This window comes from Nesoenas mayeri (assembly GCF_963082525.1).
Source record: "Nesoenas mayeri genome assembly, chromosome: 1".
NCBI lineage: Eukaryota > Metazoa > Chordata > Aves > Columbiformes > Columbidae > Nesoenas > Nesoenas mayeri.
In genome coordinates, this window is record NC_137541.1 from 52,007,162 (window position 1) to 52,030,483 (window position 23,322).

General features: G+C 39.4%; 1 protein-coding gene across 1 annotated transcript in view; it reads right to left on the reverse strand.

Annotated features, from left to right (window-relative positions):
* OTOGL (otogelin like) overlaps positions 1-17,174 on the reverse strand; it is a gene marked incomplete at its 3' end in the record, with an annotated part of 91,037 nt that extends 73,863 nt beyond the window's left edge. Inside the window, exons 1-10 of the mRNA XM_080364137.1 lie at positions 17,075-17,174; positions 16,108-16,147; positions 14,963-15,011; positions 12,855-12,924; positions 11,074-11,172; positions 10,275-10,429; positions 6,950-7,071; positions 5,102-5,307; positions 2,172-2,302; positions 1,436-1,542 (exon numbers count right to left, since the gene is read on the reverse strand). Coding sequence (XP_080220263.1) covers positions 1,436-1,542; positions 2,172-2,302; positions 5,102-5,307; positions 6,950-7,071; positions 10,275-10,429; positions 11,074-11,172; positions 12,855-12,924; positions 14,963-15,011; positions 16,108-16,147; positions 17,075-17,153 — 1,058 coding nt within the window. The 5' untranslated portion in view covers positions 17,154-17,174. The remainder of the gene's footprint in view (positions 1-1,435; positions 1,543-2,171; positions 2,303-5,101; positions 5,308-6,949; positions 7,072-10,274; positions 10,430-11,073; positions 11,173-12,854; positions 12,925-14,962; positions 15,012-16,107; positions 16,148-17,074) is intronic.
* Between the last annotated feature and the right edge of the window lie 6,148 nt (positions 17,175-23,322).

Consider the following 23,322-nt stretch of genomic DNA (forward strand, 5'->3'; position numbering starts at 1 on the left):
TGAACAAAATCACTAATTAAAAAAAAAAAAAAAAAAAAGATAAATGCTGGTTATGGTAAAAGAGAAACATGACCTTGTCTTGAAGACAACAGACAACTCAATAGTCTTAAGATCCATGTCTCAGGCCCTCTCCCTCCTGCATGATGTGGAAACTCTGACCTACTCTGAAAAAAGACATTCTGGTCCAAGTAATAAGTTCAAGTTTCCAATTGTCTGTCAGTCCTTGAACTTGGGCAAGAAGAACCCTCTTGGTGGACTCCTGACCTTGTGCTGGAGTACTTGACGCCAGAAGCATTATCCACTGAGTACTGCAGACAGGCTCAGGGATTTACAGCGTGACCTTGGGCCTTAGTCTGTACAGAAGAAGCTGTACACTGCACTTCTGCCAGGATCAAGTTAAGAGACATTCATCAGTGTCTAGGTAAGCTCAAATTTTATTCAGATCTAAGTCACATAAGGTGAGATACCACCAACCTTTTGTTGCTGTGAAAGTCCAGCAACTCCCGCCATTCACTGTGGAGGACGTGACGCCAAAAGGAAAACACGACATTGCTATTATAAGCATGACTGTAACAGATTAGCTGAGTTTGTCTTTCAACACACAAGATCGTGCTTCCAAAATTAATGATCTTAAGAACATATTTGTATTCTGCTTTCAACACATCTGTTATCAAATCAAACACCACTACCACTCTTTGTTACAGTGATCAGAGTCTCTCTAGCTCTCCTTATCTAATCCAATTAAATGGGTTTTAATAGAAAGAATACTTGGCATATATTATGGCCCCACAAAAAAACTTTGTAAACTGACACTAAGCCAGAAGAAGAGAGGTCTCTTTTATAAGAAAAATAAGCCTAAACTAATGAGGTTCTGAGACACAGAAACTTCCTTCAAGGTTTTTAACATTCACACAATTCACATCAATACACATATGCATGTTGACAAAAATCAAATCCACCTTAACACCATTGACAATTATTCAATATCACATTTGAAAACTTGTTTGTCATTATTCTTCTTGTGCTAAGAAACAGTCACAATGAATTCCCGCGTTCCTCCAGAATCATTGATATTTCCCACTAGTATAATTTCCTTGTATTATTGATTCAGGACATCCAGATACAGTTTTCAGGGGGTTTTGTGGTTAGCATCTCCTCTTTTGTCATTAAAAATTCTCTATGGATTTCTCTTCCATGTATTTGTCTAATACTTCCTTGAATCTATGTAAACCTTTAGCAATCCAAATATCCCATGGCAGGCTGGTTCTGTGATCTTTGTTTGCACACTAAATCATTCACTAAGAAGTTGCATCTCCTTCAGTTTGAACTTGGTTCCTCCTAACTTCCCTCAATTCTGCTCAGTTCTGGCCTCAAACAAAAGAGTGAGCATTCATTTCATGCATCAAAAATAAATACACAAGAACTCCAGTCTTACCTGCAAAGATCATTCATACAGCTAGAAATATAAGAATACGGATCTATGCTTTCATGACAGCTGAGAAAAGGAAACTGTAGGAAGATTTGGCACTTGAAGAATATGTCCTGCACATTAAGGAGAGTCAGTAAAGGACGGTTAGCAAATATTTTCTGAACAAGCATAATTCTTTTTTAGCTTTGTTTCCCTGATCTAAGGTCCTTTTAATCCCCATTAAAATGTGAGAATCTCACAGTCTCAATTTATTGTTATGTCTCCTTTATTCCTCCTCCTAAAATCTGTCTATTCTGCCTAGGCTGGCTTGCTTGCATGCAGCTTCTAAACCAGCTGGAATGGAAGAGTGTGAAATTACCACAAAAGAAGGTATTTTGTGCTAATGCAGGAGCTGAGCATGTTACTTCTGCAGTATTTCACACTTTTCAAAATAATGAGCTGTAAGATGCCAGGACTGGAAACTGAACCCAAGTTTAATGCAGCAATGAAGAGTTCTGCCAAGCAGACCTGTGGCACTTGGCACACCCTATCTGAGCCTTTATACTTTTAAGCTAAACATCTGAAGATCTTCAGACATTCTCTAGCAACAGTCCTGACCTGAATCTTCTCGTTTTGAGAGCCTCAATGCATTTAAGGCTTTTTTCAATACGGTGTATATTATTACACTCTTGTACCATCGCTAGGCAGTGAAGATTAAGAAAGTATATATATATATAATATATATATTACATTATTAATTTACCTCAGTGGATTCTGCATCACCTGAGCAAGGACTGGAAAAATCTGAAGCAGTAGGTACACAAACTACGTCGTCTGAGGTTTGCACAGCCCAGCTATTTGCAAATTCAGCGATGTCTTCTGTATATTCACCTACTGCATGAAAACATTAAAAGAGCATCCAGGGGGAATAAAAAATAGTCAATATAAACACAAAAGACAGCTTGGAAATTTCTGGTAGTTTTTCGATGTGTTCATTACCTCAGAGATATGTTTGGAGTGTGGGTGGTGTGGAAAAATGTTATTTTTATTTTTAAATTTCAGATAGTATTTTATAGTGCATTTAAATGAAAATATAAGAACAAATTAAAAAAAAAAAAGCCAAGGTGTTGATTGGGTACAATCACTGAAAATTGTATAAAAAATATACAAATAAGGACGAGCATAAAGCATTCAATACTTAAGAAAAAGTCACATTTTTTTAAAACGGTTTAAGGCTTTCATCACATTTCACAAAGGTTAGCACTGTTATCTCCCTCATTTTCCCTTGCAGCAGAAAAGCCCTATGGCAAACACACCACTACACACTACATGCCCAGCTATCCTCACAGCATGAGCATGGGAGAATTAATGAGTGAGATGCATGACTGGAAGTCATGGCAACCAGCTGAAGAAGATACACGAACACACAAGAAGGTTGGCAGTAAAGAAACAGACCCCAAATTTCCATATTTTTGCATCAAGAACTAAACATTACATTTTCTCTATGTTCTTAAGTGTGTTAAAAAAGGCACATTACCTCCACGTTGAAGAACCTTATAGTAACTGATATCTATGCCAGCGCTATCTGTATCTATACATGGTTGGGAGACAGAGTATTGAAATGAAATCAGCTACAGCTTTTTTCACAGAGTTGTACTATCCAAAACTTAATCTAACTTCTTCCAGTACAAGATGTACAAGTTTTGACATTGCAATGTGGAAAGCCCCAAAGAACACTAATCAGATATTTGTATTTGGATCTCCACAAACAAAGATAAGATCCTAACCACCAGTATATTTTACTTAAGAGCAAGGGAGAGTTAGACATTTCTCCCTCTCCGACAGAATAGTTCTTTGTGCAGAAAACCCTTCCCAAACATAAAAAGATGTGTTTTGGTCTAGAGGTAAACATATTGACATAACTCTGTTTCTGCAAAAACATTAAAGATGCTTTATTTATATTTCAACATGCCATGAAAAAATTTCTAAGTCCTCAAAAAATGCCACCAAATAAAATCATTGTCCTTGAAACTGTTCTATACACAGGTACAGCCTTGTATATTAAAACAATGCAAAGGTGCCATTAAAGATGAAAATAAAGAAACAGAAAAGGAGTTTGGTTTTAAACTGCGATTCAAAATGGGGTATTATGTGCCTCTCAGCCATCTATTTGTTTGGAGCATTGCAAATAGCATTCAAGCATTTGTTTGGAGCATTCAAACTCTGGAAAACTCAAGATAGATGTAAGAGCTTACCTTACACTACTGGGAGAAGTAGTTTAGCTGGGGAAGATAAATCATCATCCCAGACTATTTATAACATTTGGAAAGACTTAGGAAAAAAGTTGCAGCTTAGAAGTTATTCTAATTAGCAGTCTATTCTTGTGAAGATATCAGAAACTGGTGCTTAGAATTTGCGTACATTCAAGGCATCACGTTATACAACTGGTTCAAGGTAAAAAATAATTCATAATGCTCTTGATTGTACACTACAATAATACTCTAATTTCTGAAGAATTTCTGAAGAAACATGCTAGAAGAAATTACAATGGTGAAGAAATGCAGCTCTGGAAATGAAGAAAGCTAAGAGTTTGAACTCTTTATAACAGATAATACATTTAAAGATACTGAAATCAATATTTTTTAGAGATCATGTGAATTCATTATGTCCTCCAAACTCCATTTTTCTCCATTATACATATTACCAGTTTTAACTACTTATTATACATATTATATACCAGTGTGCAGAAGTTAATGCATGAAAAAGGGAATTTAACTCCTCTTATGGCAGAAGAGGTATAAGAAATTTATAATGGGCAGATTTTTAAAGACTACACAAAGATACGTACACTGTGTGTTCCTTCACTTCAAAAGTCAAAAAGCTTCACTATCAACCATTAAAAAAATGAGGAAAAACAAAGGAGGGAAGCAAGTTACAGTGAGATAACTTTTGTGACTTAATAATATGCAAGGCCATGGGTCTGGATTATCTCAGCAATTAATGGTAACAGTAAAACAGTCCTATCTTTGTTTTTATCGGAGACTGAGAAAAATATTCCTTATATTCTCAAGCTTGTTCTTTTAATTTTTTTTTCCACATTAGTTGTAAGTTGGACAAAAATCCCTGTTGAATATTCCCTACATAGACTACAGAATATTCTACCAGTTTGGCAAGTCGTCTCTGCTCCAGGCACAGCACTGGACAATTCCTCATCCTGCAGCGTAGTTGAGGGCACGTAATATACCAAAACAACAAAGAGATACAAGGAACTCCCTGGCAACAGCCTTGAAATTTATATATTTCAACTAGTATTTTTATGATGCTCATATAAACAAATGACTTGAGATGGTGTTTTTTCAAATATTAATAATTTGGCTCCTCTCCTTCTCCCTCAATCCTTAAACATAGAGAAAACCACAAGCATTTTTTTGTTTATTTATTATTTGAAGGCATTTTCATTAGCTAAGATAAATGTACCCCAAGTGCTTTGTTCATCAAGAAAAGGCTTAAACATACATGTAAATATTTGCTTGAAAAGGGACCTTTTCCCTTAGCATCTTTAATGGTGAGCTAGAGCAGATATTCCATTTTCTACCGAAATAAATGAAACTGCCTTTTTACTGTATTCTATATAAAGTCAACACAGAAAGTTTTCACACAAGGTAAATGTGTATTTCTAAGCTATTTACTTACTATTTTGTAGTATCAGGTCATCATATTTATTGCCATTAAAATTTCCACAGAGGCCACAAGGTTTCCCCATATGTTCTTCTGTCAGCTTAATATAAATACCAGAGTTTCCATCCCAAGCAAGAGAAAAACCAAAGGTTGTCTTCACCAGAATATAGTCAGCCAGTCTCTCAAGGAAAGCATTTCCAATTGTTTGAGGCAATGTTAATCTGGAAAAATAAACAGTCTGCTTCAAAGTTCTCATAAGAAACGAGGTTAGTGCTATAAAAATACCACTCAAACATCACCTTCTAACTCACAAAGCCCTTTTTCCCAGGTGTGTACAGTTGCTTCCATTCAATTCTTTGTAATTTTTTTACTATATTTTCTTCTGCTTACTTCTCTACATCAACCATCAAAAATGAAATGTTTTTCTGCTGTATACACCTATCAGTTGTACCAATTATAAGCCTGAAAGAATAATGAATCTCAATTTTCAAAGCCCAGCATGAGCACAATGAAGAATATGTGACTTCATGAGTATGCTGCATTGCAGAAGGAGCTATGTGACACTGTGACCACCAGCAGCCCTTTGGGCACAGGGTCCTCATTGGGTTAGATGTCTGCAAATGGAGGAATTTACAGTACAGAAAATAGCATTGATCAAAATATCTTCCTCCTGGTGCCAGAGAACGCTGGACGACAATATTGCAGCGTGGATCTAATCCTAATCTTCCAAAGTTGCTTCTGTTGGGATGAACAGCATCACTGTAGCTGTCAGTCTCAGATGGTAACGGCTACAACCTCAAAAAGGATGGCAAGAACACCTTAACAACTCTTTGAAATTTTCTGTGCTTTATCAACCAGTAAAACATGCAGACTTTATTGATACAAAGTAGGGACAGGTGATTGTTAGGTTACACCTGAGGTGAACACAAGGTTCCTGTGGGGAGTTGTGGCAGTTGCACATCCTCCCCTGCCCCGGGGCAAGGTGACTTCACCTCTGCCAGCTGATGGGGTAGGAGGGCTGGGACCCTTGGTCAATTGAAAGGGTCTTTAACAAGACCCTGAATCAATTGACAGGGTCATTAACAGAGGAGGTGCCCAGAGTAGCTGCAAAGCTTCTGGACTATGCCCACAGTCAGACCTGACCAGGCTATAAAACAGGGTCCTCACTGAAGACCCACTTTGAGTGGTTTTCTTGGAGCAGCAGATCTATGAACTGGAGCCCTCCCCTTAGACTGGGATGCCATCTAAGGAGCCTTCCCAGGACTGAGTGCACCTCACCTTCTCATTTGGTTAAGTGGCTATTTACTGAATATATCCTTGAATGAGCCCTTGCCTAACCCAGGCAACGGTAAGTCCTTCCCTAACCCAGCTAAGTGATTATTTCTTGTGGATAGCCTGTAGTCAGAGGGCTCTGGTTTTGTTTCTTGTGAGTGAAGTGCATGCATGCTGTGGATTCTCATTATTCTTACGTTGTTGTGCCCCAATAATCTTCTCAGCTGATATCTGAACCTGTATTTTTTGTTGTCGGAGTGCTAACTAATTGTATACACCCTGCTTCTAGTCGGTTTATTTGTTACACTTTTCCAGATAGAGTAAAGTCTGTTTTGGAACTTGTTGTCTGTGTAAAACTGACTTTGTGGTGCCTCTGTGAAAGGAGTGTATGCTATCCTCACTCAGGTTTTACAATAGCACCATTACATCTACTCACACATTTTATCAACCGCAATACAAAATAGTGAGAGATAAATAAATAAATATACATATCAAATTATCTTCTATGGCTGGTGTAAAAAGCAACATTTTTCCGACCTCTGTGCTATCTTTTTGTAGTAAAATGTTAAAACCCACCCTTAGAACACTTACCTGATTCCTTCTTTTCTTACTTCATGTCCTGAAATAGTTATCTCTTCTTGGTTTGAAAAAAATAAGCTGATGTACCTCTGACAATTATATACTGAACCATAACAGTGAGGACTGTTATGAACCTTAGAGGGGAAAAATATACACACAATAAGAATAAATGTTTGTTCTCAATAATTTCATGCAAATTTTCATAAATTCATATCTTATATTTTATATTTCTATGTACCCATTACTGAAAGAGCTTTGCAAAAAAAAACTTAGAATATGAAAATAATAGTTACAAAATATCCAGAACTGGAAGTTCATGCTACCCAATACTACTAAGAAATACAAACAAGACGAACTGTTTAATAGCACAAAGCATCACAAGACAGTGGTTTAAAGACTGGATGAAATACTCAGCTATTTTACATAGATGAATTTCAGAGACACTGTAGTGAGCTGTCTTATAACTGCCGATGTAGGACCTTGTTATTTACACTGAGGAGACACCCCTATTGCTCTGTTTCCAGAGGGCTGATCTATAAGAGGCAACAACAAACCAATAAAAAACCTCAGCATAATACCCGCATTCTCCGCACCAGCTGCAACTGGTACCAGCTGAACTATAACACACCTTCCCGAGCCACTCAGGATTTGTTGAGATTTTGGAGTGCTCCCACAGATTACTGCAGGTATGTAACTTATGTGGATCTGTTAAAACCTATTTCACACTGGCTTTCCAGCGCTGCTAATGAAGAAGGGAAGGCTTTCCCAAAGTCTGCCTCTGCCTGTTATTAGGATATAGTATAGTGAGCCATGGTATTGGTTTGAATTGCATATCAGCTTCCCCAGTGTGAACACAGCAATAGAAATACAGGTTTCAGACAGCCAGAGAGATTTGCAAAACTGTGTGTCTCAGATATTGTCAATGTATGACTTCCATGACTGCCCACTACTAGAGATCACAGATGCATGCTTCCAGAAGTGAAAACCATGCAACTCCTATCACAGCATGTCTACAGTGTTAGGGCAGTCAAGTAAATCTTGCACAAAATATGTGTAATCAGACCCTGAAACAGGCATGATAAGCCAGTACTCTTCCTTTTAATAGTCTGGCAAAAAGGAGGCTACCCATAAAGTCAGAGTTCCTTTCCATTCCTGGCCTTTGGCATAGCAGAGCACAACTCCTGCAGGGAGGTCCTTGTCCCCAGAGACCATGGAGCTTTCGTTGGCCAGGGTGTGATCTCACAACCTGGAAACTGTGGGTTCAGATTTATACTGACTGATGACAGGGATACAGCTCTCCAACTTTCTGTGCATATGCTCTGATCGATTAACTACTACACAGCTTTGAAATACACACATAATCTAAGTAAGTTTTAAGCACATACCTACACCAAGGGCTTGAGCAAGACTTCAACATCTTTCCTTCATCTCAGGGGAGCTGGGCTACCCAAAGCTGTGGGATGCCTTAGACTACAGTGCTTCACAAGCTGATTTTAGACAAAGCCTCTGATTTTAGGGAACATGTTGTGAATCTTAGATACCTATCATTATCTAAATTAAAATGTAGGCATAGTTTATGTAACTCAAATATGACACCTATGACTGTGCATCAGCTTTCTCTGAGAAGGATGGGAGTGCATTACTTGACAGTCCTGTGAAGCTCAATAAATTAGTAACTGGGAAACATTTTGCCAACGTAGTAATGAAGTCTGTAAAAGTAACCAGAGCTATCATTTTTGTAGAAAAGCTTTGCTGGTAAACACATACACTGCTAACACATACTCAAATTAATCTTCCTAAACTAACAATCCTGGAAGTAAAAAAACAGTTACTGTTTCTTTGAGTAAAATAAACCAAAACAGGAAAAGCATTAGAGTTTTGGGGTTTTTGTATAAAGAAAATAATAATTAAAGACATCATAAATGTTACTGGTGTTGACAGATGATTTCTATGTAAACCTGGCCCAAGAAATAAACACAATCAAGGAAAACCAAAATAATTCTTTTGGTTTTTTTTCTCCTCTGGAGAGGTGGATTATTAAAGCCAGAAGGGCCATAATGTGAGGACTTGGCAAGGTTCTTGGCTCTCCATTGCCCAACCTGTAGTGACTGCAATGCTTCAACATTACTTATTACTTTTTTGAGTAAACATTTTCAGTTTTTAACAAAACATGACATTTGCTCCAGCAACATTTGCTTCCAGAGCAACTGGGATCCACTGAAATATTGATTCTAGATTTTAATACAATCTTGGGCTTTGCTACAGCGTTTTCTGAAAAATCCTGAAATATCATAGCAGCATAAAGAATCAAAATAAAATTGTGGAAGGCAGATGTAACAGCATCTGTCTATAACCTGAGTGAATAGAAATGGCAGTCTTAATGGCAGATTTATCTTCAGTAGGGGCTATTACCTGGGGGGAGATGAGATCACGTATTTATAAATAAACTAGTCCTTGGAGTAGAAATCACAGTCTAAGTCTGCCCTTGCACCTGTGAGCACTGTGGCCACCAGGGCTCAGAAGCAGGATCCCTCTTGTCCCCTCTCCCCTGTTCAATCAGCACTGAATCCCACTCATTGTTCAAAAAGTAACATAATGAGCTTGTATCCTCTCCCCACAGTAACCGAGAGCCTGACAAATAGGGTGTCTTCCTTCAGAGAGGGTATAGGTTTGAACTCTCCCTGACCCAAAGTCATTTAACCATGGACACTCAGCAATTTGAGGAAATCACTAAAAAGAGTGCTTTCCATACATAGGTCAAGACAAAGGCTTCTGAGCTGTTAATCTTCTCTGCATGACGTAGAGGTAATCCGAAATTAGAACGCAAATCTCCAGAGAGGACAGAGTTTTCCACAGGCCAGGAAAACAGCTCCCCATAGCATCCCGACAGATGCGAATGGGGGTCCTGTATGCTTCAGTGCCAAGCTATCAGGCAGGTGACAGCTCTTTACGCCTTACTCTGCAACTCTTTTTCTTTTCTTTCTTTCTTTTTAATTTTTTTTACAAACTAACAGCTAAAGTTTACTGAAGTTTCTGAAGTCTGCTTTAAGACCCACTTTTGCTCCCAGAAAGGAGAGATGAGAAATCCTTATTAGGATAAGGGGAGTAAGAAATACTATTTTTAATATACTGACTGCTGATTATAATTTCATCAGTGTTTTGAGTTACTGCACATAGGCGTAGACATTTTCCAGCAGCATAGTTTTATATTTAAGTAAGCAATACAGCCGTTTGATCCATTTATTGTGTGTCTAGTTATTTTACTTGTGATGAAAAATAAGTCCTGTAATACAGGAATACTCAGTGTGTTATTTTTAGCATATGCTCACATACTTACCCAAACAGTGTACTGGGGTTCTGGAGTACTGCAGTCTTTTGCAAAAATATAGGAGCAATTTCCCGGGAAGTAGTAGTAGATGCCATCAAATGTTTCAAAATGATACTGTCCCCATGATTTGCAAATCCCATCTCGGTCCTTACCAGAGTTAGGTACTGGAAAGAACAAGCACAGTAATCAAAAATTGACAGGCGTCTACAAAATAAAGAGCTCAAAACCAAAACAAGAACTTAGAAAGGAAATAAACCGCAAGGACAAAATATAACCTAATTTCTTCAACTTTCGATAAAGTCAGTACATTTTTTTAAACTGTTGGCTGCAGTTTTAGTCATGTGCAGTCATCATTTTTAATTTGCTTCAGTGGATACATTGTAATTACAAGTACAGGTAAAGGATTTAGATCTACTGCAGATTCTGGAGGACAATACTTGTTGAGCCCTGCACACAGCAGATTCCAGAAACCAGTGCATTGCAATAGTTGGTAGTTTTATTTGCAATAAGTCACTGTTTGTTAGAAAATTGCAGTGACTTTTTTGTTCAGCTAACTATAAAAAAAAGCTGGCTGGCTACTGATGGACTAGACAGTGATCTATTTGTTACAGTATCTGTGTATCATTACAACCTGATGTTACTCTACATATAACCCCAACATATCTAATTTTAATCTTCTTAGCTACTTGTGGAATGATAATCTTACTACAGAGGAATCACAAATGTGCTGTTAACAGTAGTGTTTTAAAAACCTGATCCTTAAACCTCACTTGAAGCTGAAGATGGAATCTTTGGGCCCAACACCTACCAATTTGGCACCTGCTTCCTTGAGCCTGAAATAGCTGACAGTCACAATCACCTGCCTCTGTGCAGGCTGCTCCATTAAGGCACTCCTGACGACATGGACCTGTAAGCAAGCACAGTAGCATCTTAGTACATACTATATTTTGCAAACAAGCTCAGAGACCAACATTAAATCAGTTTATTGCTAAATTATAAACTAAGAAAATTAACCAACAACAATCTCTAGATTTTAACATTTACTCAATTTTATCCTTTGGTTAATCCTTGGTTAAAAGAGAAGCAAGGTTCCCTCTCATTTGGTTTGAGACTTGTAAACTAACAAAGGAGCAAAAGGTCAGCCTCCTCCCAGCAAACAAAAGGTCAAGTTCCCATGCAAAGAAACCAAATCCCAATCCTGCTGATCTTGAAATACATAGGACACAGATTATTCTAATTGACTAAATTAAGCACAATTTATACTTATGTTCAGCTCCTCCCTCCTAAGCATTACAGCAAAGGGTACATTCAGCTTATAAACAGTCCAGAATATATAATTTACAGAGTCAAAAGCAGCTATAAATAACCTTCCCCTCATGCTAAAAAAAAAAAAAAAAAAAAAATCCGTTAAAAAGGTTATTTCTGCTTAAGAGGTGGCTGAAGTCAGAGACTTAAGATTCCATGGGAATGGCTTGTTTTATGTTATAGTTAGTAATTGTTTCCAAAAGCAGTTTCATTAAAGGGTTTTATGGTCTGGAAGCTAGGACCTCACTGTAATCTCTGTAATCTACTAACCACTTGATGAGGTGGTTCTAAATCATAATTCCCCGAAAGAAAGGTAGTCACAAAGTAAAATTCATCATGTTTTGCACATAGTTTCTTTGTTTCTTGGGGGAGGATTAAAACCCTAGGTACTAATGCTTACAATCTTGCTGACGAAGATCAAAAAAGCCTTGCAAAAAGCAGGAAGTAAATTAAATAAACAGGCCTTTCAACTCCCAATGAAGCTATGGTAAAGCTGCTAGTGACATCAAATGGGAAAAAAAAAAAATGGGACTTTCACAGTAAAGCACACACAGAAGTTACCACTAATTCAGAACATCAGCCTTCACCGGGAAAACTCCTTTCCTTGCTTAGTTTTGAATTTTTCCCATTTAACAGTTGCTTCCAAATATACACAAATGCTCCAAAAATACAGACGAGGCAGAAAATATTGTTTATGGAACAGCAGCAATGTAGAAAACTTATCTGTTGTTGTTAGACTTGTGAGCTGTGAAGTTACATATATCCATTTACATGGAAAACCACAACAGAAAACACATACCAAGACATACGTATTTTCCAAGAATACCAAAGTTCAGTTGCAAACAATGAACTTTTCTGCAAAATAACTTCTGTAGCTTGGACATGCTTTATATGTCTGTACGATGCCTAAAACCTTCCAGGAGCAGACACATGCTCATTGCCTTAGCACCACCGTCCCTTCACATAACCAGCTACACACCTCTCTGACATACTTACTCCGCCAAGGCCACAAAAAGTGTCAGAAAAGAAACATTGTAATGGAACTAAACTTTTTTAAAAAATCAAAGATTTGCCTTAGTTAGCTGTTCAAATTCGGTTGTAAGGCTATGTTGAAAGTACAATTTTAATGGGAATTTTCTATGACTTAACACGGACAAAACGAGATAATGAGGTAGACCAGAGGTTTGTAGGGTCGTAATGAGGAGGGCTTCCACAGCCCGTGGTGACATAGGAGGGCTGACAGGAAGGCAGGAGCCACTCTCATCCCATGGGTGCAAGGAACACGGCACTGACCTCCTGGCAGACTCTGTGTCAAGGCTCCATGAAGGTGCGACCGAGGAGAGGCACCTTGAATCTGTCAGAGAAATGTAAAAGCAAAATCAGGGTGTTAGTGCTTTACAAGTGAGATGATAGAAGCCTGAGGCCTCACAGCCTAACATTGGGTTGGGACTTTTAACACAAAAAGGTAACCTACGGCTTGGCCAGCACACAGCACAGCTACAGGTGCTGCAGGAGGAATTGGCAGCCTGGGCCATTTGGGGAAGGCAACGCCTGCAGCAACTGTGGGGAGGGAAAGCACAGCTTTTGGGGGGGTGGAGAAGGACACAGCTGTGCTGTGGGATCACTACACGCCTTACAGTCCCAGTAAAACAGCAGGGATCCATTGGAAGGAAGAGTGAGAGGATGGAGAGCACTTGTGCTGTTTTCACTTTGGTCAAATACCAATAGGTCATGAGCCTGGAGATCCGATATCCCTCCATTTCCCCTTTTCCCCTAACTCATGCTCTGTGCTGCACCCCAGTCATCCTGCTGTGCATGGATGGATTTAATGTCCCCCTTGACGTCCTTCAGAATTGCATTTCAGTTCATCCCAAACAAAAGAGGAAACGGATCTGCCTGATGTGCTTCCTGTCTTGTTTGGGAACCGGGGAGCATCGGACAATAAGGAAGCCCTGGATCTGACCCAGCAATCTGCTACTGGAGTTTGTCACGTCGCATCATCCCTTCCAAGAGCTGATCCCATTCCAGGCTGAAAGTGCTCTGGGGTTTTTGCCCCCACTACTCTGATTGGAAAGTTTACCAGAGTGAAGTGCTGGGTAGTTAGATATTTCCCTCTCACATTTATTCATGGCCAGTTTCAACCCTTTTGTTTTACAAAGCTTGGCCCTTTTGCTTAAATAGCTCTTCCTCTATGTGGTTTATTCCCTCTCTGAGGTACTATGAGAAAATAGTTACCCTTCTATGCTCCCCACAGACGTATGTATCAGCCTTCAGCTGTACAGCTAAGCAAAACAAATTGTTCAAGTCTTCGCTTGTAAGTTGATTTCTTTCTTCCCTCCTGCCACCCGTCAGGAGTCTGAGCTAACGGATCTCGATGTGAACAGCACTGTGCAAGGAATAGGCCAGGTTGAGTCTCACTAATGCCTCATATAGCAACATAAATGCTTCCCTTTTCCAACTGGAAACACCGTATAGGGTGCATCCAAGTCGCACAATCTGCCTAAAATCAACCTGAAGTGGACTTCACCAAGTCACCACCTGTAAGCCCTCTGCACAAAAACTATTCCTGGTCCCCCTGGTCTGTCGTTAGCCAGAGAGGATCCTTTCCCTCCCTGCACAACAAGACCTTTTTCCATTTCTCCCGCTAGTTACTCTGAGCCAAGTCTCCTCAGGAATGCAGCTTTTGGCCTTTGCATTATTTCGGGAGGTGGAGCACCCTCCTGGGACACCATCAGTCCCCAGGGCCCATTTCCCTCAGAGGCTTGATTCTCCTTAGCCACACCAGCTGCCCTCTGCCTCGATGAGGAGGCACACAGATCTCAAAGGGACTCAGAGAAAATCTTCCATGGTTTAGCTGCAGGCTCCCTGCAAGGCCATGAGGAGGGACTGCCTTGGGCTTCACACCTGCCCCCATCAAATGGGGTTATAACCCTTGCTTGGACTCCAAAACCCGAAATGTATATCAGCAGTGGAATGAGATTCCACCATTTGTTATTTAATTTCAGCACAACATGGCTGGACACAGCGCTGAGGCAGCAGTGGGCTGGGGCAATGGAGGGAGCGCTGCTGTCGGCGCCACCATGGTGCCTCTCACCAAACACTGACAGCTTTCTGGGGCTCTCTGTTCACCTTCACAAAAGATGGAGGCGTCACGGTTTTATTTCCCACTCGGCTCGTCAGGGTGGGTCACGCACCGGGCACCTTGCTGAGAGTGAATGAGGGGGTGAGGCCATGGGCTCAGGTGGGGGCGAGCAGACAGGGAATGGCCGCTCCTCCTCCTTGTCCTCCTGCCCTTCTCCCCACAAAGGCTCCTTTGTAAGGACAGCAAAGGCCCAGAGGAAAAAAAGGGGGGAGGATTTCCCCTCCCTCCCGCTTTTGGAGGTAAAACCTACCTCAGCTGTTACAAGATCTCTTTTCTGTCGACTTGCATTAAACCCGTTTCTGGAAGAAAACAAAAAGGATTTTGTATAATCAAAGGTCCTTGGAGCAACCTGAATAAGCAGGTCCTCAAAGAGAAGTGTTTCTCTCTGATTACCATCACTTTATCAAAGAGGTCTTTCTTGGGTTAACATTTTAAAAGGTGATTTTTTTTTCTTCTTTTTTTTTTTTAAATTTTCATGGTCTCAGTTTTCAGAATTGGGAAGCACTCCGAACTCTGCTCAGACAGGGAGGTACCTGGAGCTTGTGGGTGAGACACAAACAAGCAAAATAGGCTTACACAACAGGATACAAAATTGTAAAGCATCTTCATATTTACTTAACTCTGGGTGTGAGTGGCTGCGAGTTCCCCTCAGTATTATTTGAATATACCCTGATGGTACTTTTAATAGCAAGAGATGTATCTCCAGCTGTAGCTGACTTAAATTTGTGACTAAGTTTAGAAAGCAGGGCATCAAACTATAAAACATACCTAGTTTTATCAACAGTCCAAGATGGTATATCATTTGACATGCATATGTGTTCGCTAGATATATATTGGAGGTCATTAGATATCTGAAGCTACGTCCAACTGGATGCTTTCATTGAAATTGATGGCACAGTTCCCATTTAATTCAATGGGATCAGGAACATTCCCTAGTTTGGGTTTTGTTTGGATTTCAGCTTCTACATGAAAACTCGTATTGAAAATGTTTATTTTAAGGCCGTATAGCACTTTTCTGTGCTCCAAAAAGCAGCTAGGATTTTATCATGCAATTAAAACTGTAGCAGGGTACTCATTTAATGTATTTTTCCAGTAATGAAATCATGATCTCATCCTGGTTTCGTTCCATTGTTGCTCTAAGCTTTCTTGCGACCATAGAAGTGTCATTTTTCATACAGATCTCCATTTTTCAAACAGAGGACCAGTGTCCTTTATGTAAATTCTTTGAGAAGAGTTGTAAACACTCTGAAAGTGTGTTTTACATCCAATGTAGATGCGGATGACATTCTACATGTCAAATTCAAGGCTATATTTTATGTTGTAGCTTGCACTGCGTCACACTTATTCATTCTTGTTCTGTTTGTAGGACTTGACAAATAAGGAATAAAAACTTACCTTGAAGTTCTTCTCAATAGAGAAAGCTTGCAATAAGATCCTGTAGATTAAAAAGTCATCAAGTTAAATGTTTTTTCTACAGCCTCACTCTGCACTTGGCAAACAGCAGTTTGTCAAGTTTAAAGCAACACTATTGAATTTTGGTTTTGAGTGACCCTAAGTTTTCCAGAGCATCTTTACACAAACTTTTTCTGTTCCCAAGGAATGTAGCACTACATGTTTTCTTTCCTGAGAGTTTGATTCTGTCAAGTACTCATCACCCGCAAGAGAATTCATAGTTCTTCCAAGGCTCAGACTAAAACTACTAAAATACAAGAGATGCTTAGAGCTTTCCAGAATCAAACCTCTACTGTTACCTATAATAATTTTCTGAATGTTACTTGGAATTGTAATCCATTTAAAACACTTCAAAAAAACCACAACCAACCAAACAAAAAAAACACCACTCCTTTTTCATATCGCCTTATAAATCTTTGTAGTTGTTGCAAGAAAACTGTCCATAAGGTCCATTTGCATTAAATAGAAAATAGGGTCATTTGCATAACCAGAAGACCAATTATTTACCTTAGCATTCTAAAAATGCTTAAACAGACTACAGGTGCAGTCTGATCAAACCAAATCATAGCCCATTGAAAATCATTATCTGCTACCCACCTGACAAAAATGGCAAGAAAGCCAAGAAACTCAAATTTCATTCCTAAATAATTATTTCATAACAAATTAAGACATAAAAATGTGTTGAAAAAAAACCCCAAACACCTCTATTTTAGTTTCTATGCTTTCAAAGAGAATAGTAATATATACTTCTTAAACCTGCATTAAAAAATACTTTTATTTATAAAATCCAGCAAGGGTAAAAAAAAAATTGCTTTATAATGACAGAAAAAGAGGTAGCCGTATTATTAAAGTATCTAGAAAAATATTTTTTAAAGTTTGTATTACTGCAAAAAAGGATTGAAGGTCTTACCTTGCAAAGAGTACAGCAGTGAATGAAGCAAGAATATACTCCACGGTATCATTAAATTGAGCTTTCCCACAATGTTCATTTCAGTATAACTTAGTAAGAGGAAATTTATCCAAATTAATGCATTTGATTACGATGGCATCTTAGAACTATGTATTTCTATAGCGTGTATAAATCCTTTAAAAGTCAGATAGCGAGATGCTTTATTTAAAATAATGCAATGCAGAAAAGGAAAAGGAAAGGAGACATGAAGCCTGGTAGCCACATGCAGCTTCAGGAGCTTTGCAAGCGTTGCGGACAACCAACTGGCTGGGTGTCTCTCGTTAGTGATGCATGGTGACTCCTCAGCAGAGTCTGGATTAGTTACACTTTCGCTGGACCTGCGAGCATTATCCCTCTGCTGAATTGAATTGGCCCTTTATAACGTGGCAGACAATGACACAGAAATGTTGCCATGTCGTGATGATCTGAGCGTTCCTGCAGCCGTCACGCACCTTTGTGCGCTCTGAGGTGTGTGCTGAGTGCTGCCCTTTACTGCTTACGACAGTGAAATATTTTAGCAAGAACCTGCAATTATTCTGTTGTATAAACTATAACCGGATGGTTTTAGAGATTAACATATTAGTGTTATTCTAAAAGGAGAAACATGAACTTCCATTAATACACCTGGATTTTTAAGAATATTTTAGACACATTTTTGTATCTATTTTGCATTTCTTCACAAAAGCATCCCAGAACATAATTATATTTCATTTTTAATAAAACATGTTATGAAATGCTCATATTAGCAAAAATAAGAAGTCAACAGGCCCAATGGGGTTTGTTCCTAATTTTCATTAAAATATAAAAATAGAATTTCACCCAAATTAGAAATTACCATATTTTAAAATAGAAATATCTTACCTGCTTTACTATAACATTAATGTTGCATTTTTAAAGACACATATAATGCTAATTGAAACTGCTGCTACTCATTTTGTTTTGCAAAGCCTATCTTTTTCCTAGGATGTGCTTTGTGGGACACTGTGAGCACATTACAGAGGGGGAGCTTGAACAACAATAAAATTCAGAACCTGGTGGCCCCTCTCAGGTAAAAAGTTCTCCTGTCATTTCTTCTAGCCCTTTCTCTTCCACGCTCCTCAGCTGGACTGGAAGAAAAGGCAAAGGAAAACACGAAACCTCTCCAACTGCAGACAAAGACAAACCCTGTGTCCACACAGTAGCCAAGAACACTCATGCTCCAGATCTGGACCAGCTGGACCGATGGGCTGAGGCAAACTCTACAAGGTTCAACAAGGCCAAGTGCCAGATCCTGCACTTGGGTCACAACAACCCCAGGCAGTGCTACACGCTCGGGGAAGAGTGGCTGGAAAGCTACCTGGAGGAAAAGGATATAGGAGTATTGGTTGACAGCAGCTGAACATGAGCCAGCAGTGTGCCCAGGTGGGCAAAAACGCCAACAGCATCCTGGCTTGTATCAGGAAAAGTGTGGCCAGCAGGACAAGGGAAGGGATCGCGCCCCTGTACTCAGCACTGGTGAGGCCCCACCTCAAATCCTGTGTTCGGTTTTGGGTCCCTCACTACAAGAAAGACATTGAGGTGATGGAGAGAGTTCAGAGGAGGGTGACAAAGCTGGTGAGTGGTCTGGAGCACAAGTCTGATGAGGAGCAGCTGAAGGAACTGGGGCTGTTCAGCCTGAAGAAAAGGAGGCTGAGGGGAGACCTTATGGTTCTCTACACCTACCTGAAAGGAGGGTTGTTGCATGGAGGGTGTTACGTCTCCCAAGTAACAAGTGATAGGATGAATGGAAAGGGCCTCAACTTGTGCTAGGGGAGGTTCAGGTTGGATATTGGGAAAAACTTATTCGCTGAAAATGTTGTCAGGCTTTGGAACAGGCTGCTGGAGGTGTTTAAAAGACATGTAGATGAGATTCTTATGGACATGGGTTAGTGACAGTGTAAACGGCTGGATCTGATGATCTTGAGAGTCTTTTCCAATCAAAATGATTCTATGATTCTACGCAGGTTCAGGATCACTAGTGGCAAGGATACTTATTGCAAGCTGATACGTTGTAAAACTACACTATGGAATATTTCTTAAGAATTATTTCTATTACCGTTGAATCTGAGAGGCTGACATCCATACAATTTGAAATTCAATAATTTTTTTGCTTTGTTTCATTTTTTTGCTGTCTAGTTTTAGGCTGGTCTCACGGACTGAATGCTTATCTGCAGCTGCAGAGCATCATCCGGCTTAGTTTCACCTTCTCCACGTGGTCCAAAACCACTCCAGATTGCAAACTGAAACAAAAGAAGTGAGCTCCTGCTCCAAACTGACACAGTCATGTAGTCATACTAGTAGGCTGTAATCATTTATGTGGCCACCTATCCTATAGGAGGTGGCAGAGGTAAATCAACATTTCACTCCCTCATAAATCTATAGAACAATGCCTGGAGGTTGCTGTCAAGCGTGAGATGACCCAAGCACTAGGGCTTCCAAATTCCACTACCAATCTCCGAGTTATCTCACTTTCAAGATAAATACAGTTTAGAAACTTCTTCAAACTCTCCTAAGAAATCTGACCTGGGATTCTTCCCTTCTTCAAGACCATTTTTCACATCATGGTTAATATGCAGCTTCACAAATAAATCTTTCCATCAATATAAATTAATTATTTTGGTTTAACAGAAACTATAAAAAAATAGCCTTTTTTCTCTGTCTCCTTTTTTTTTTTCAACAATTTTTCTGTTACAAAGTTGAGGGAATATTTAGTGTACATTAGTATTTCACAATTGCTTAGCTTGTAACATTTAAAAAGTAGGCCAAGCCTCATCAACTGCAAAGGGACTTTTTAAGACTTAGAGCAATAGTCTTCATTAGCTCTGGATATCTCTGCTCAAGGCAGGGTAGGAAGTAGCACAGTCCCAAGTACATGAAGTATGTTAGCTAATAAGGAAAAATAATTATTTAGCCAAGTACACTGAACTGTAACTCCCGGGACTATATTAAGAAAGAGAGAGAAAAAAAATAATCCAATTATATCAAGGCAATAGCACACATTACCTATACCAGCTAGCATAATACTAACTGGGACTTAATGAAAAATTTGAGGAGAAACAATGTGTTTGAAAATAATCATTTTGGTAAGAAAATAAACACAATACAGAATATACATTGGCTCATACTTAGAAAATGTCAGTGGTACATTTTTAAGCTATAGATTCTTCTTTAAAAATAAAATTTAAAGTTCTCTATATTAATATATCTGCACGTCACAGTCAATAAATTAATTTGCCCCAAATTTTCCAGCATAACATTTGAGAGGACTTAATTTTACATACAGGTTATGCAGTTACCAGCATTGTGAACACTGACAGAAAAAATAACCACCTTCAGAGCCAGGGCTACAAGCTTGCGCTGGTTTGGAATGAGATCCACCATCTTCATGAAAAAAAACAGGGTACTTTTTAGAGCTCACATTCCAGCCTTCACCGACCCAGTATTTTCAACAAATAATTCAAGTGAGGCCACGTTTTGATGTGCACGCCTAATCTGCCTAAGGATTAGTATCAATGAAACTAATGAAAGAGCTGGACAATACAAGGCCAGAGGCATTTATTCTGCTCCAAGAACTACCTCAACAGTGGCTCAAGAGCCTCAGCTAGGGCCTTGAAGATCGAACTGTTACTACTTCTCTGTGGAAGAGTGTCACTGGTCAGAGCAGACTGCCATCCCCGCAGAAAAACAACATCAGGAATGGAAACACCTTTATGAAGAAGTTCACCTTCAAACTTCATGGTAGTTCTCCTTCCCCAATGAAGTTAAGCCCTCTAGTGGGTGATCAGTAAGTAACCATTTAGAATAAAAGTCTTCAGCCACCCAGGCAGACACCAGCCTGATTCCATAGACATTTCTCATTTAGAAAGTCTGTGGAGATGACATCACTCTACAGGATTAATAGAGCATTTTTATAGGATCAGAGTTCAGTTCAGAAAGCATTTTTATTATGCTAAGAGCCTTTTGGTTGAAGAAATGACGCACAGATATGACCTATGGATATATTAGTGGTAATGTTTTCTTTTCAACCTTTCCGTAAAAGAGTAGCAAAACAAAAATCCCCAGTTGCTACAAGCTGTTCTGTGGGCAGAAAAACTGGTGAATTAGATTTCCCTGTAACTGCAAAATCCACACATAAGGTTACTGGCATCAGGTATTGCATCTCCTGCTGCCTCCCTGAGTTTCACACCTCAGTAACTTTGTGTTCTCTTTTTTTCCCTCCATCCGACTGCTCTAACAGCTCAGCAAAAACTACTTCTGGACAAACCACAGCATTGGGTGGGGATGTGCCAACTGGCAGGCCAGCACGTATCTCCTAAGCAGTGAGAGAGACATTGCTTTTCACTCACCACACAAGCCAAACAACTAAAAAGCTTATTTTTCCTCAGCTGGAGCTAATTAACATCTATCAATACACTAGTTTCCACAGAACTCATAGGAATTCAAGCAATCAAAATGTGAACTTGGCCCTGCATAGTATATTTTCCTTAGGAAGCCAGGCTAGGAGGCAGAATATCACATTCTTCAGCAGCCCAAGAGCTAGAATTTGTGAGCAACTCTACTGCAAGGTGTAAGCTCTGAGGAACTCACTGGATGAGAAAAGGGTCAGGTCCAAGGGTGCAGAAAGGGAGGACTAAGGAAAGCAAACCATACAACTTCCCAGAGACACAGCATCTGAAGGAGACTATCTCATTCACTTAGTGTGAGACAAAAAACCCGATGTGTAAATTGGTGATAGAACATACAACAGTCCCTTCCCCTTCAATGGGAGTGTGAGGGGTGTGAACAAGAACGTTCTACTCCAGTCATGTCACGCAGGATTTTGTGGCAGACGTTGACAGCTAAAATGGGAGATGGATGAAGAATTCATTTTCAGAAGGATTTTTTTCAAGTTACACATTTAACTCTTGAATAACTACACTTCAGTAAAGATGCCTTTCTACAGAAGAAAAGCAGAGACATCATAACAAATGCTAACACCTATAAAAAGCCATGAGTACTCACTTTCCTAAACTAGAGCAAAAAGGCAAAATTGTACTGTTCTTTCCAATTCCCCAATCCAACTCACAAATGAAGCTGGTCCAGCTTTGGCTGAGTACACTGAAATTACCTACCATGAAACAAGTGAGAGAAGAAATACCACGTTAATAGAAAGCCCAACAAAAGTCTCATGTATCGAGGTGCTCCTATAACTATGTTGGTATTGGCACACAAATGTACAATGCACAAAAATACGACGCACAAAAATACCAGGCTTAGAGCGATGCAGCAGAAGCCAGGGTCTTGGTTGCTTGGGTCAGCTCATGTCCAAGGCCTCGTTCAATTTCCTGCAACTCTTCCAAGGGACAGAATTTGCCCTTCCGACAGCCTTTTGTTGGCACATGCCACGTCTTACTTGAAACTTTACTCTTCTTTGTCCCCAGCAGATCACTTCCAGAATAAAAATCCTCTTTTTTATTGCATGAGAAACTGAAAATTCTCCACCATATCTTTTTACGTTTGATACACACACACCCTAACTAGATCTTTGAAAATTACCGTCATATTTTTGACTCCAGGTTTTTCCCACTTACCTACCTAAGGCCTTCAAATTGCTGCACCTGGCTCATGACATAAGCAACTGTCTGCTGTCTGGCTTCCAAAGGGATTTTTCTGGGGTTTTTTTTTGTTTGTTTTTGGTTGTGGGTTGTGTGTGGTAGGGCTTTTTGCTGGTTTTTGTTGTTTGTTTGGATTTTGTATGTGTGGTAGTAGTGGTGCTTCAAGCATTTAACATTCTGTAAGTCTACATGCCTCTGTGCGTGTACTGTGTGAACACGTGAAGGCCAAATCATTTAGACCCAATCTTAGCTATAACATAAAACCTTTGTTTTACATTCACAAAATACTATTTTGAAAGACAATATATGGAGTTTGTTATGTAAAAAAAACAAAAAAACCAACATTCCGATATAATAATCCAGAAAACTGCCTCTGTATTATCTGGTAAAGCAGAAGTTCAATAATCCTCTCCTCTGCCCTCATAATTACGTTGGTTTTCACAGTGTAAACTTTAAACTTCAGCATCATGTTGAGGCAGTTACCCTAACACAGGTAAATTCCTTGCCACTGACTGCTAAGGATACACAAACAAAAGCATTGGTGTAGACAATAGTCATTGCCATAGATTATTCTATAGTGCTGTTTAGAATTTAACT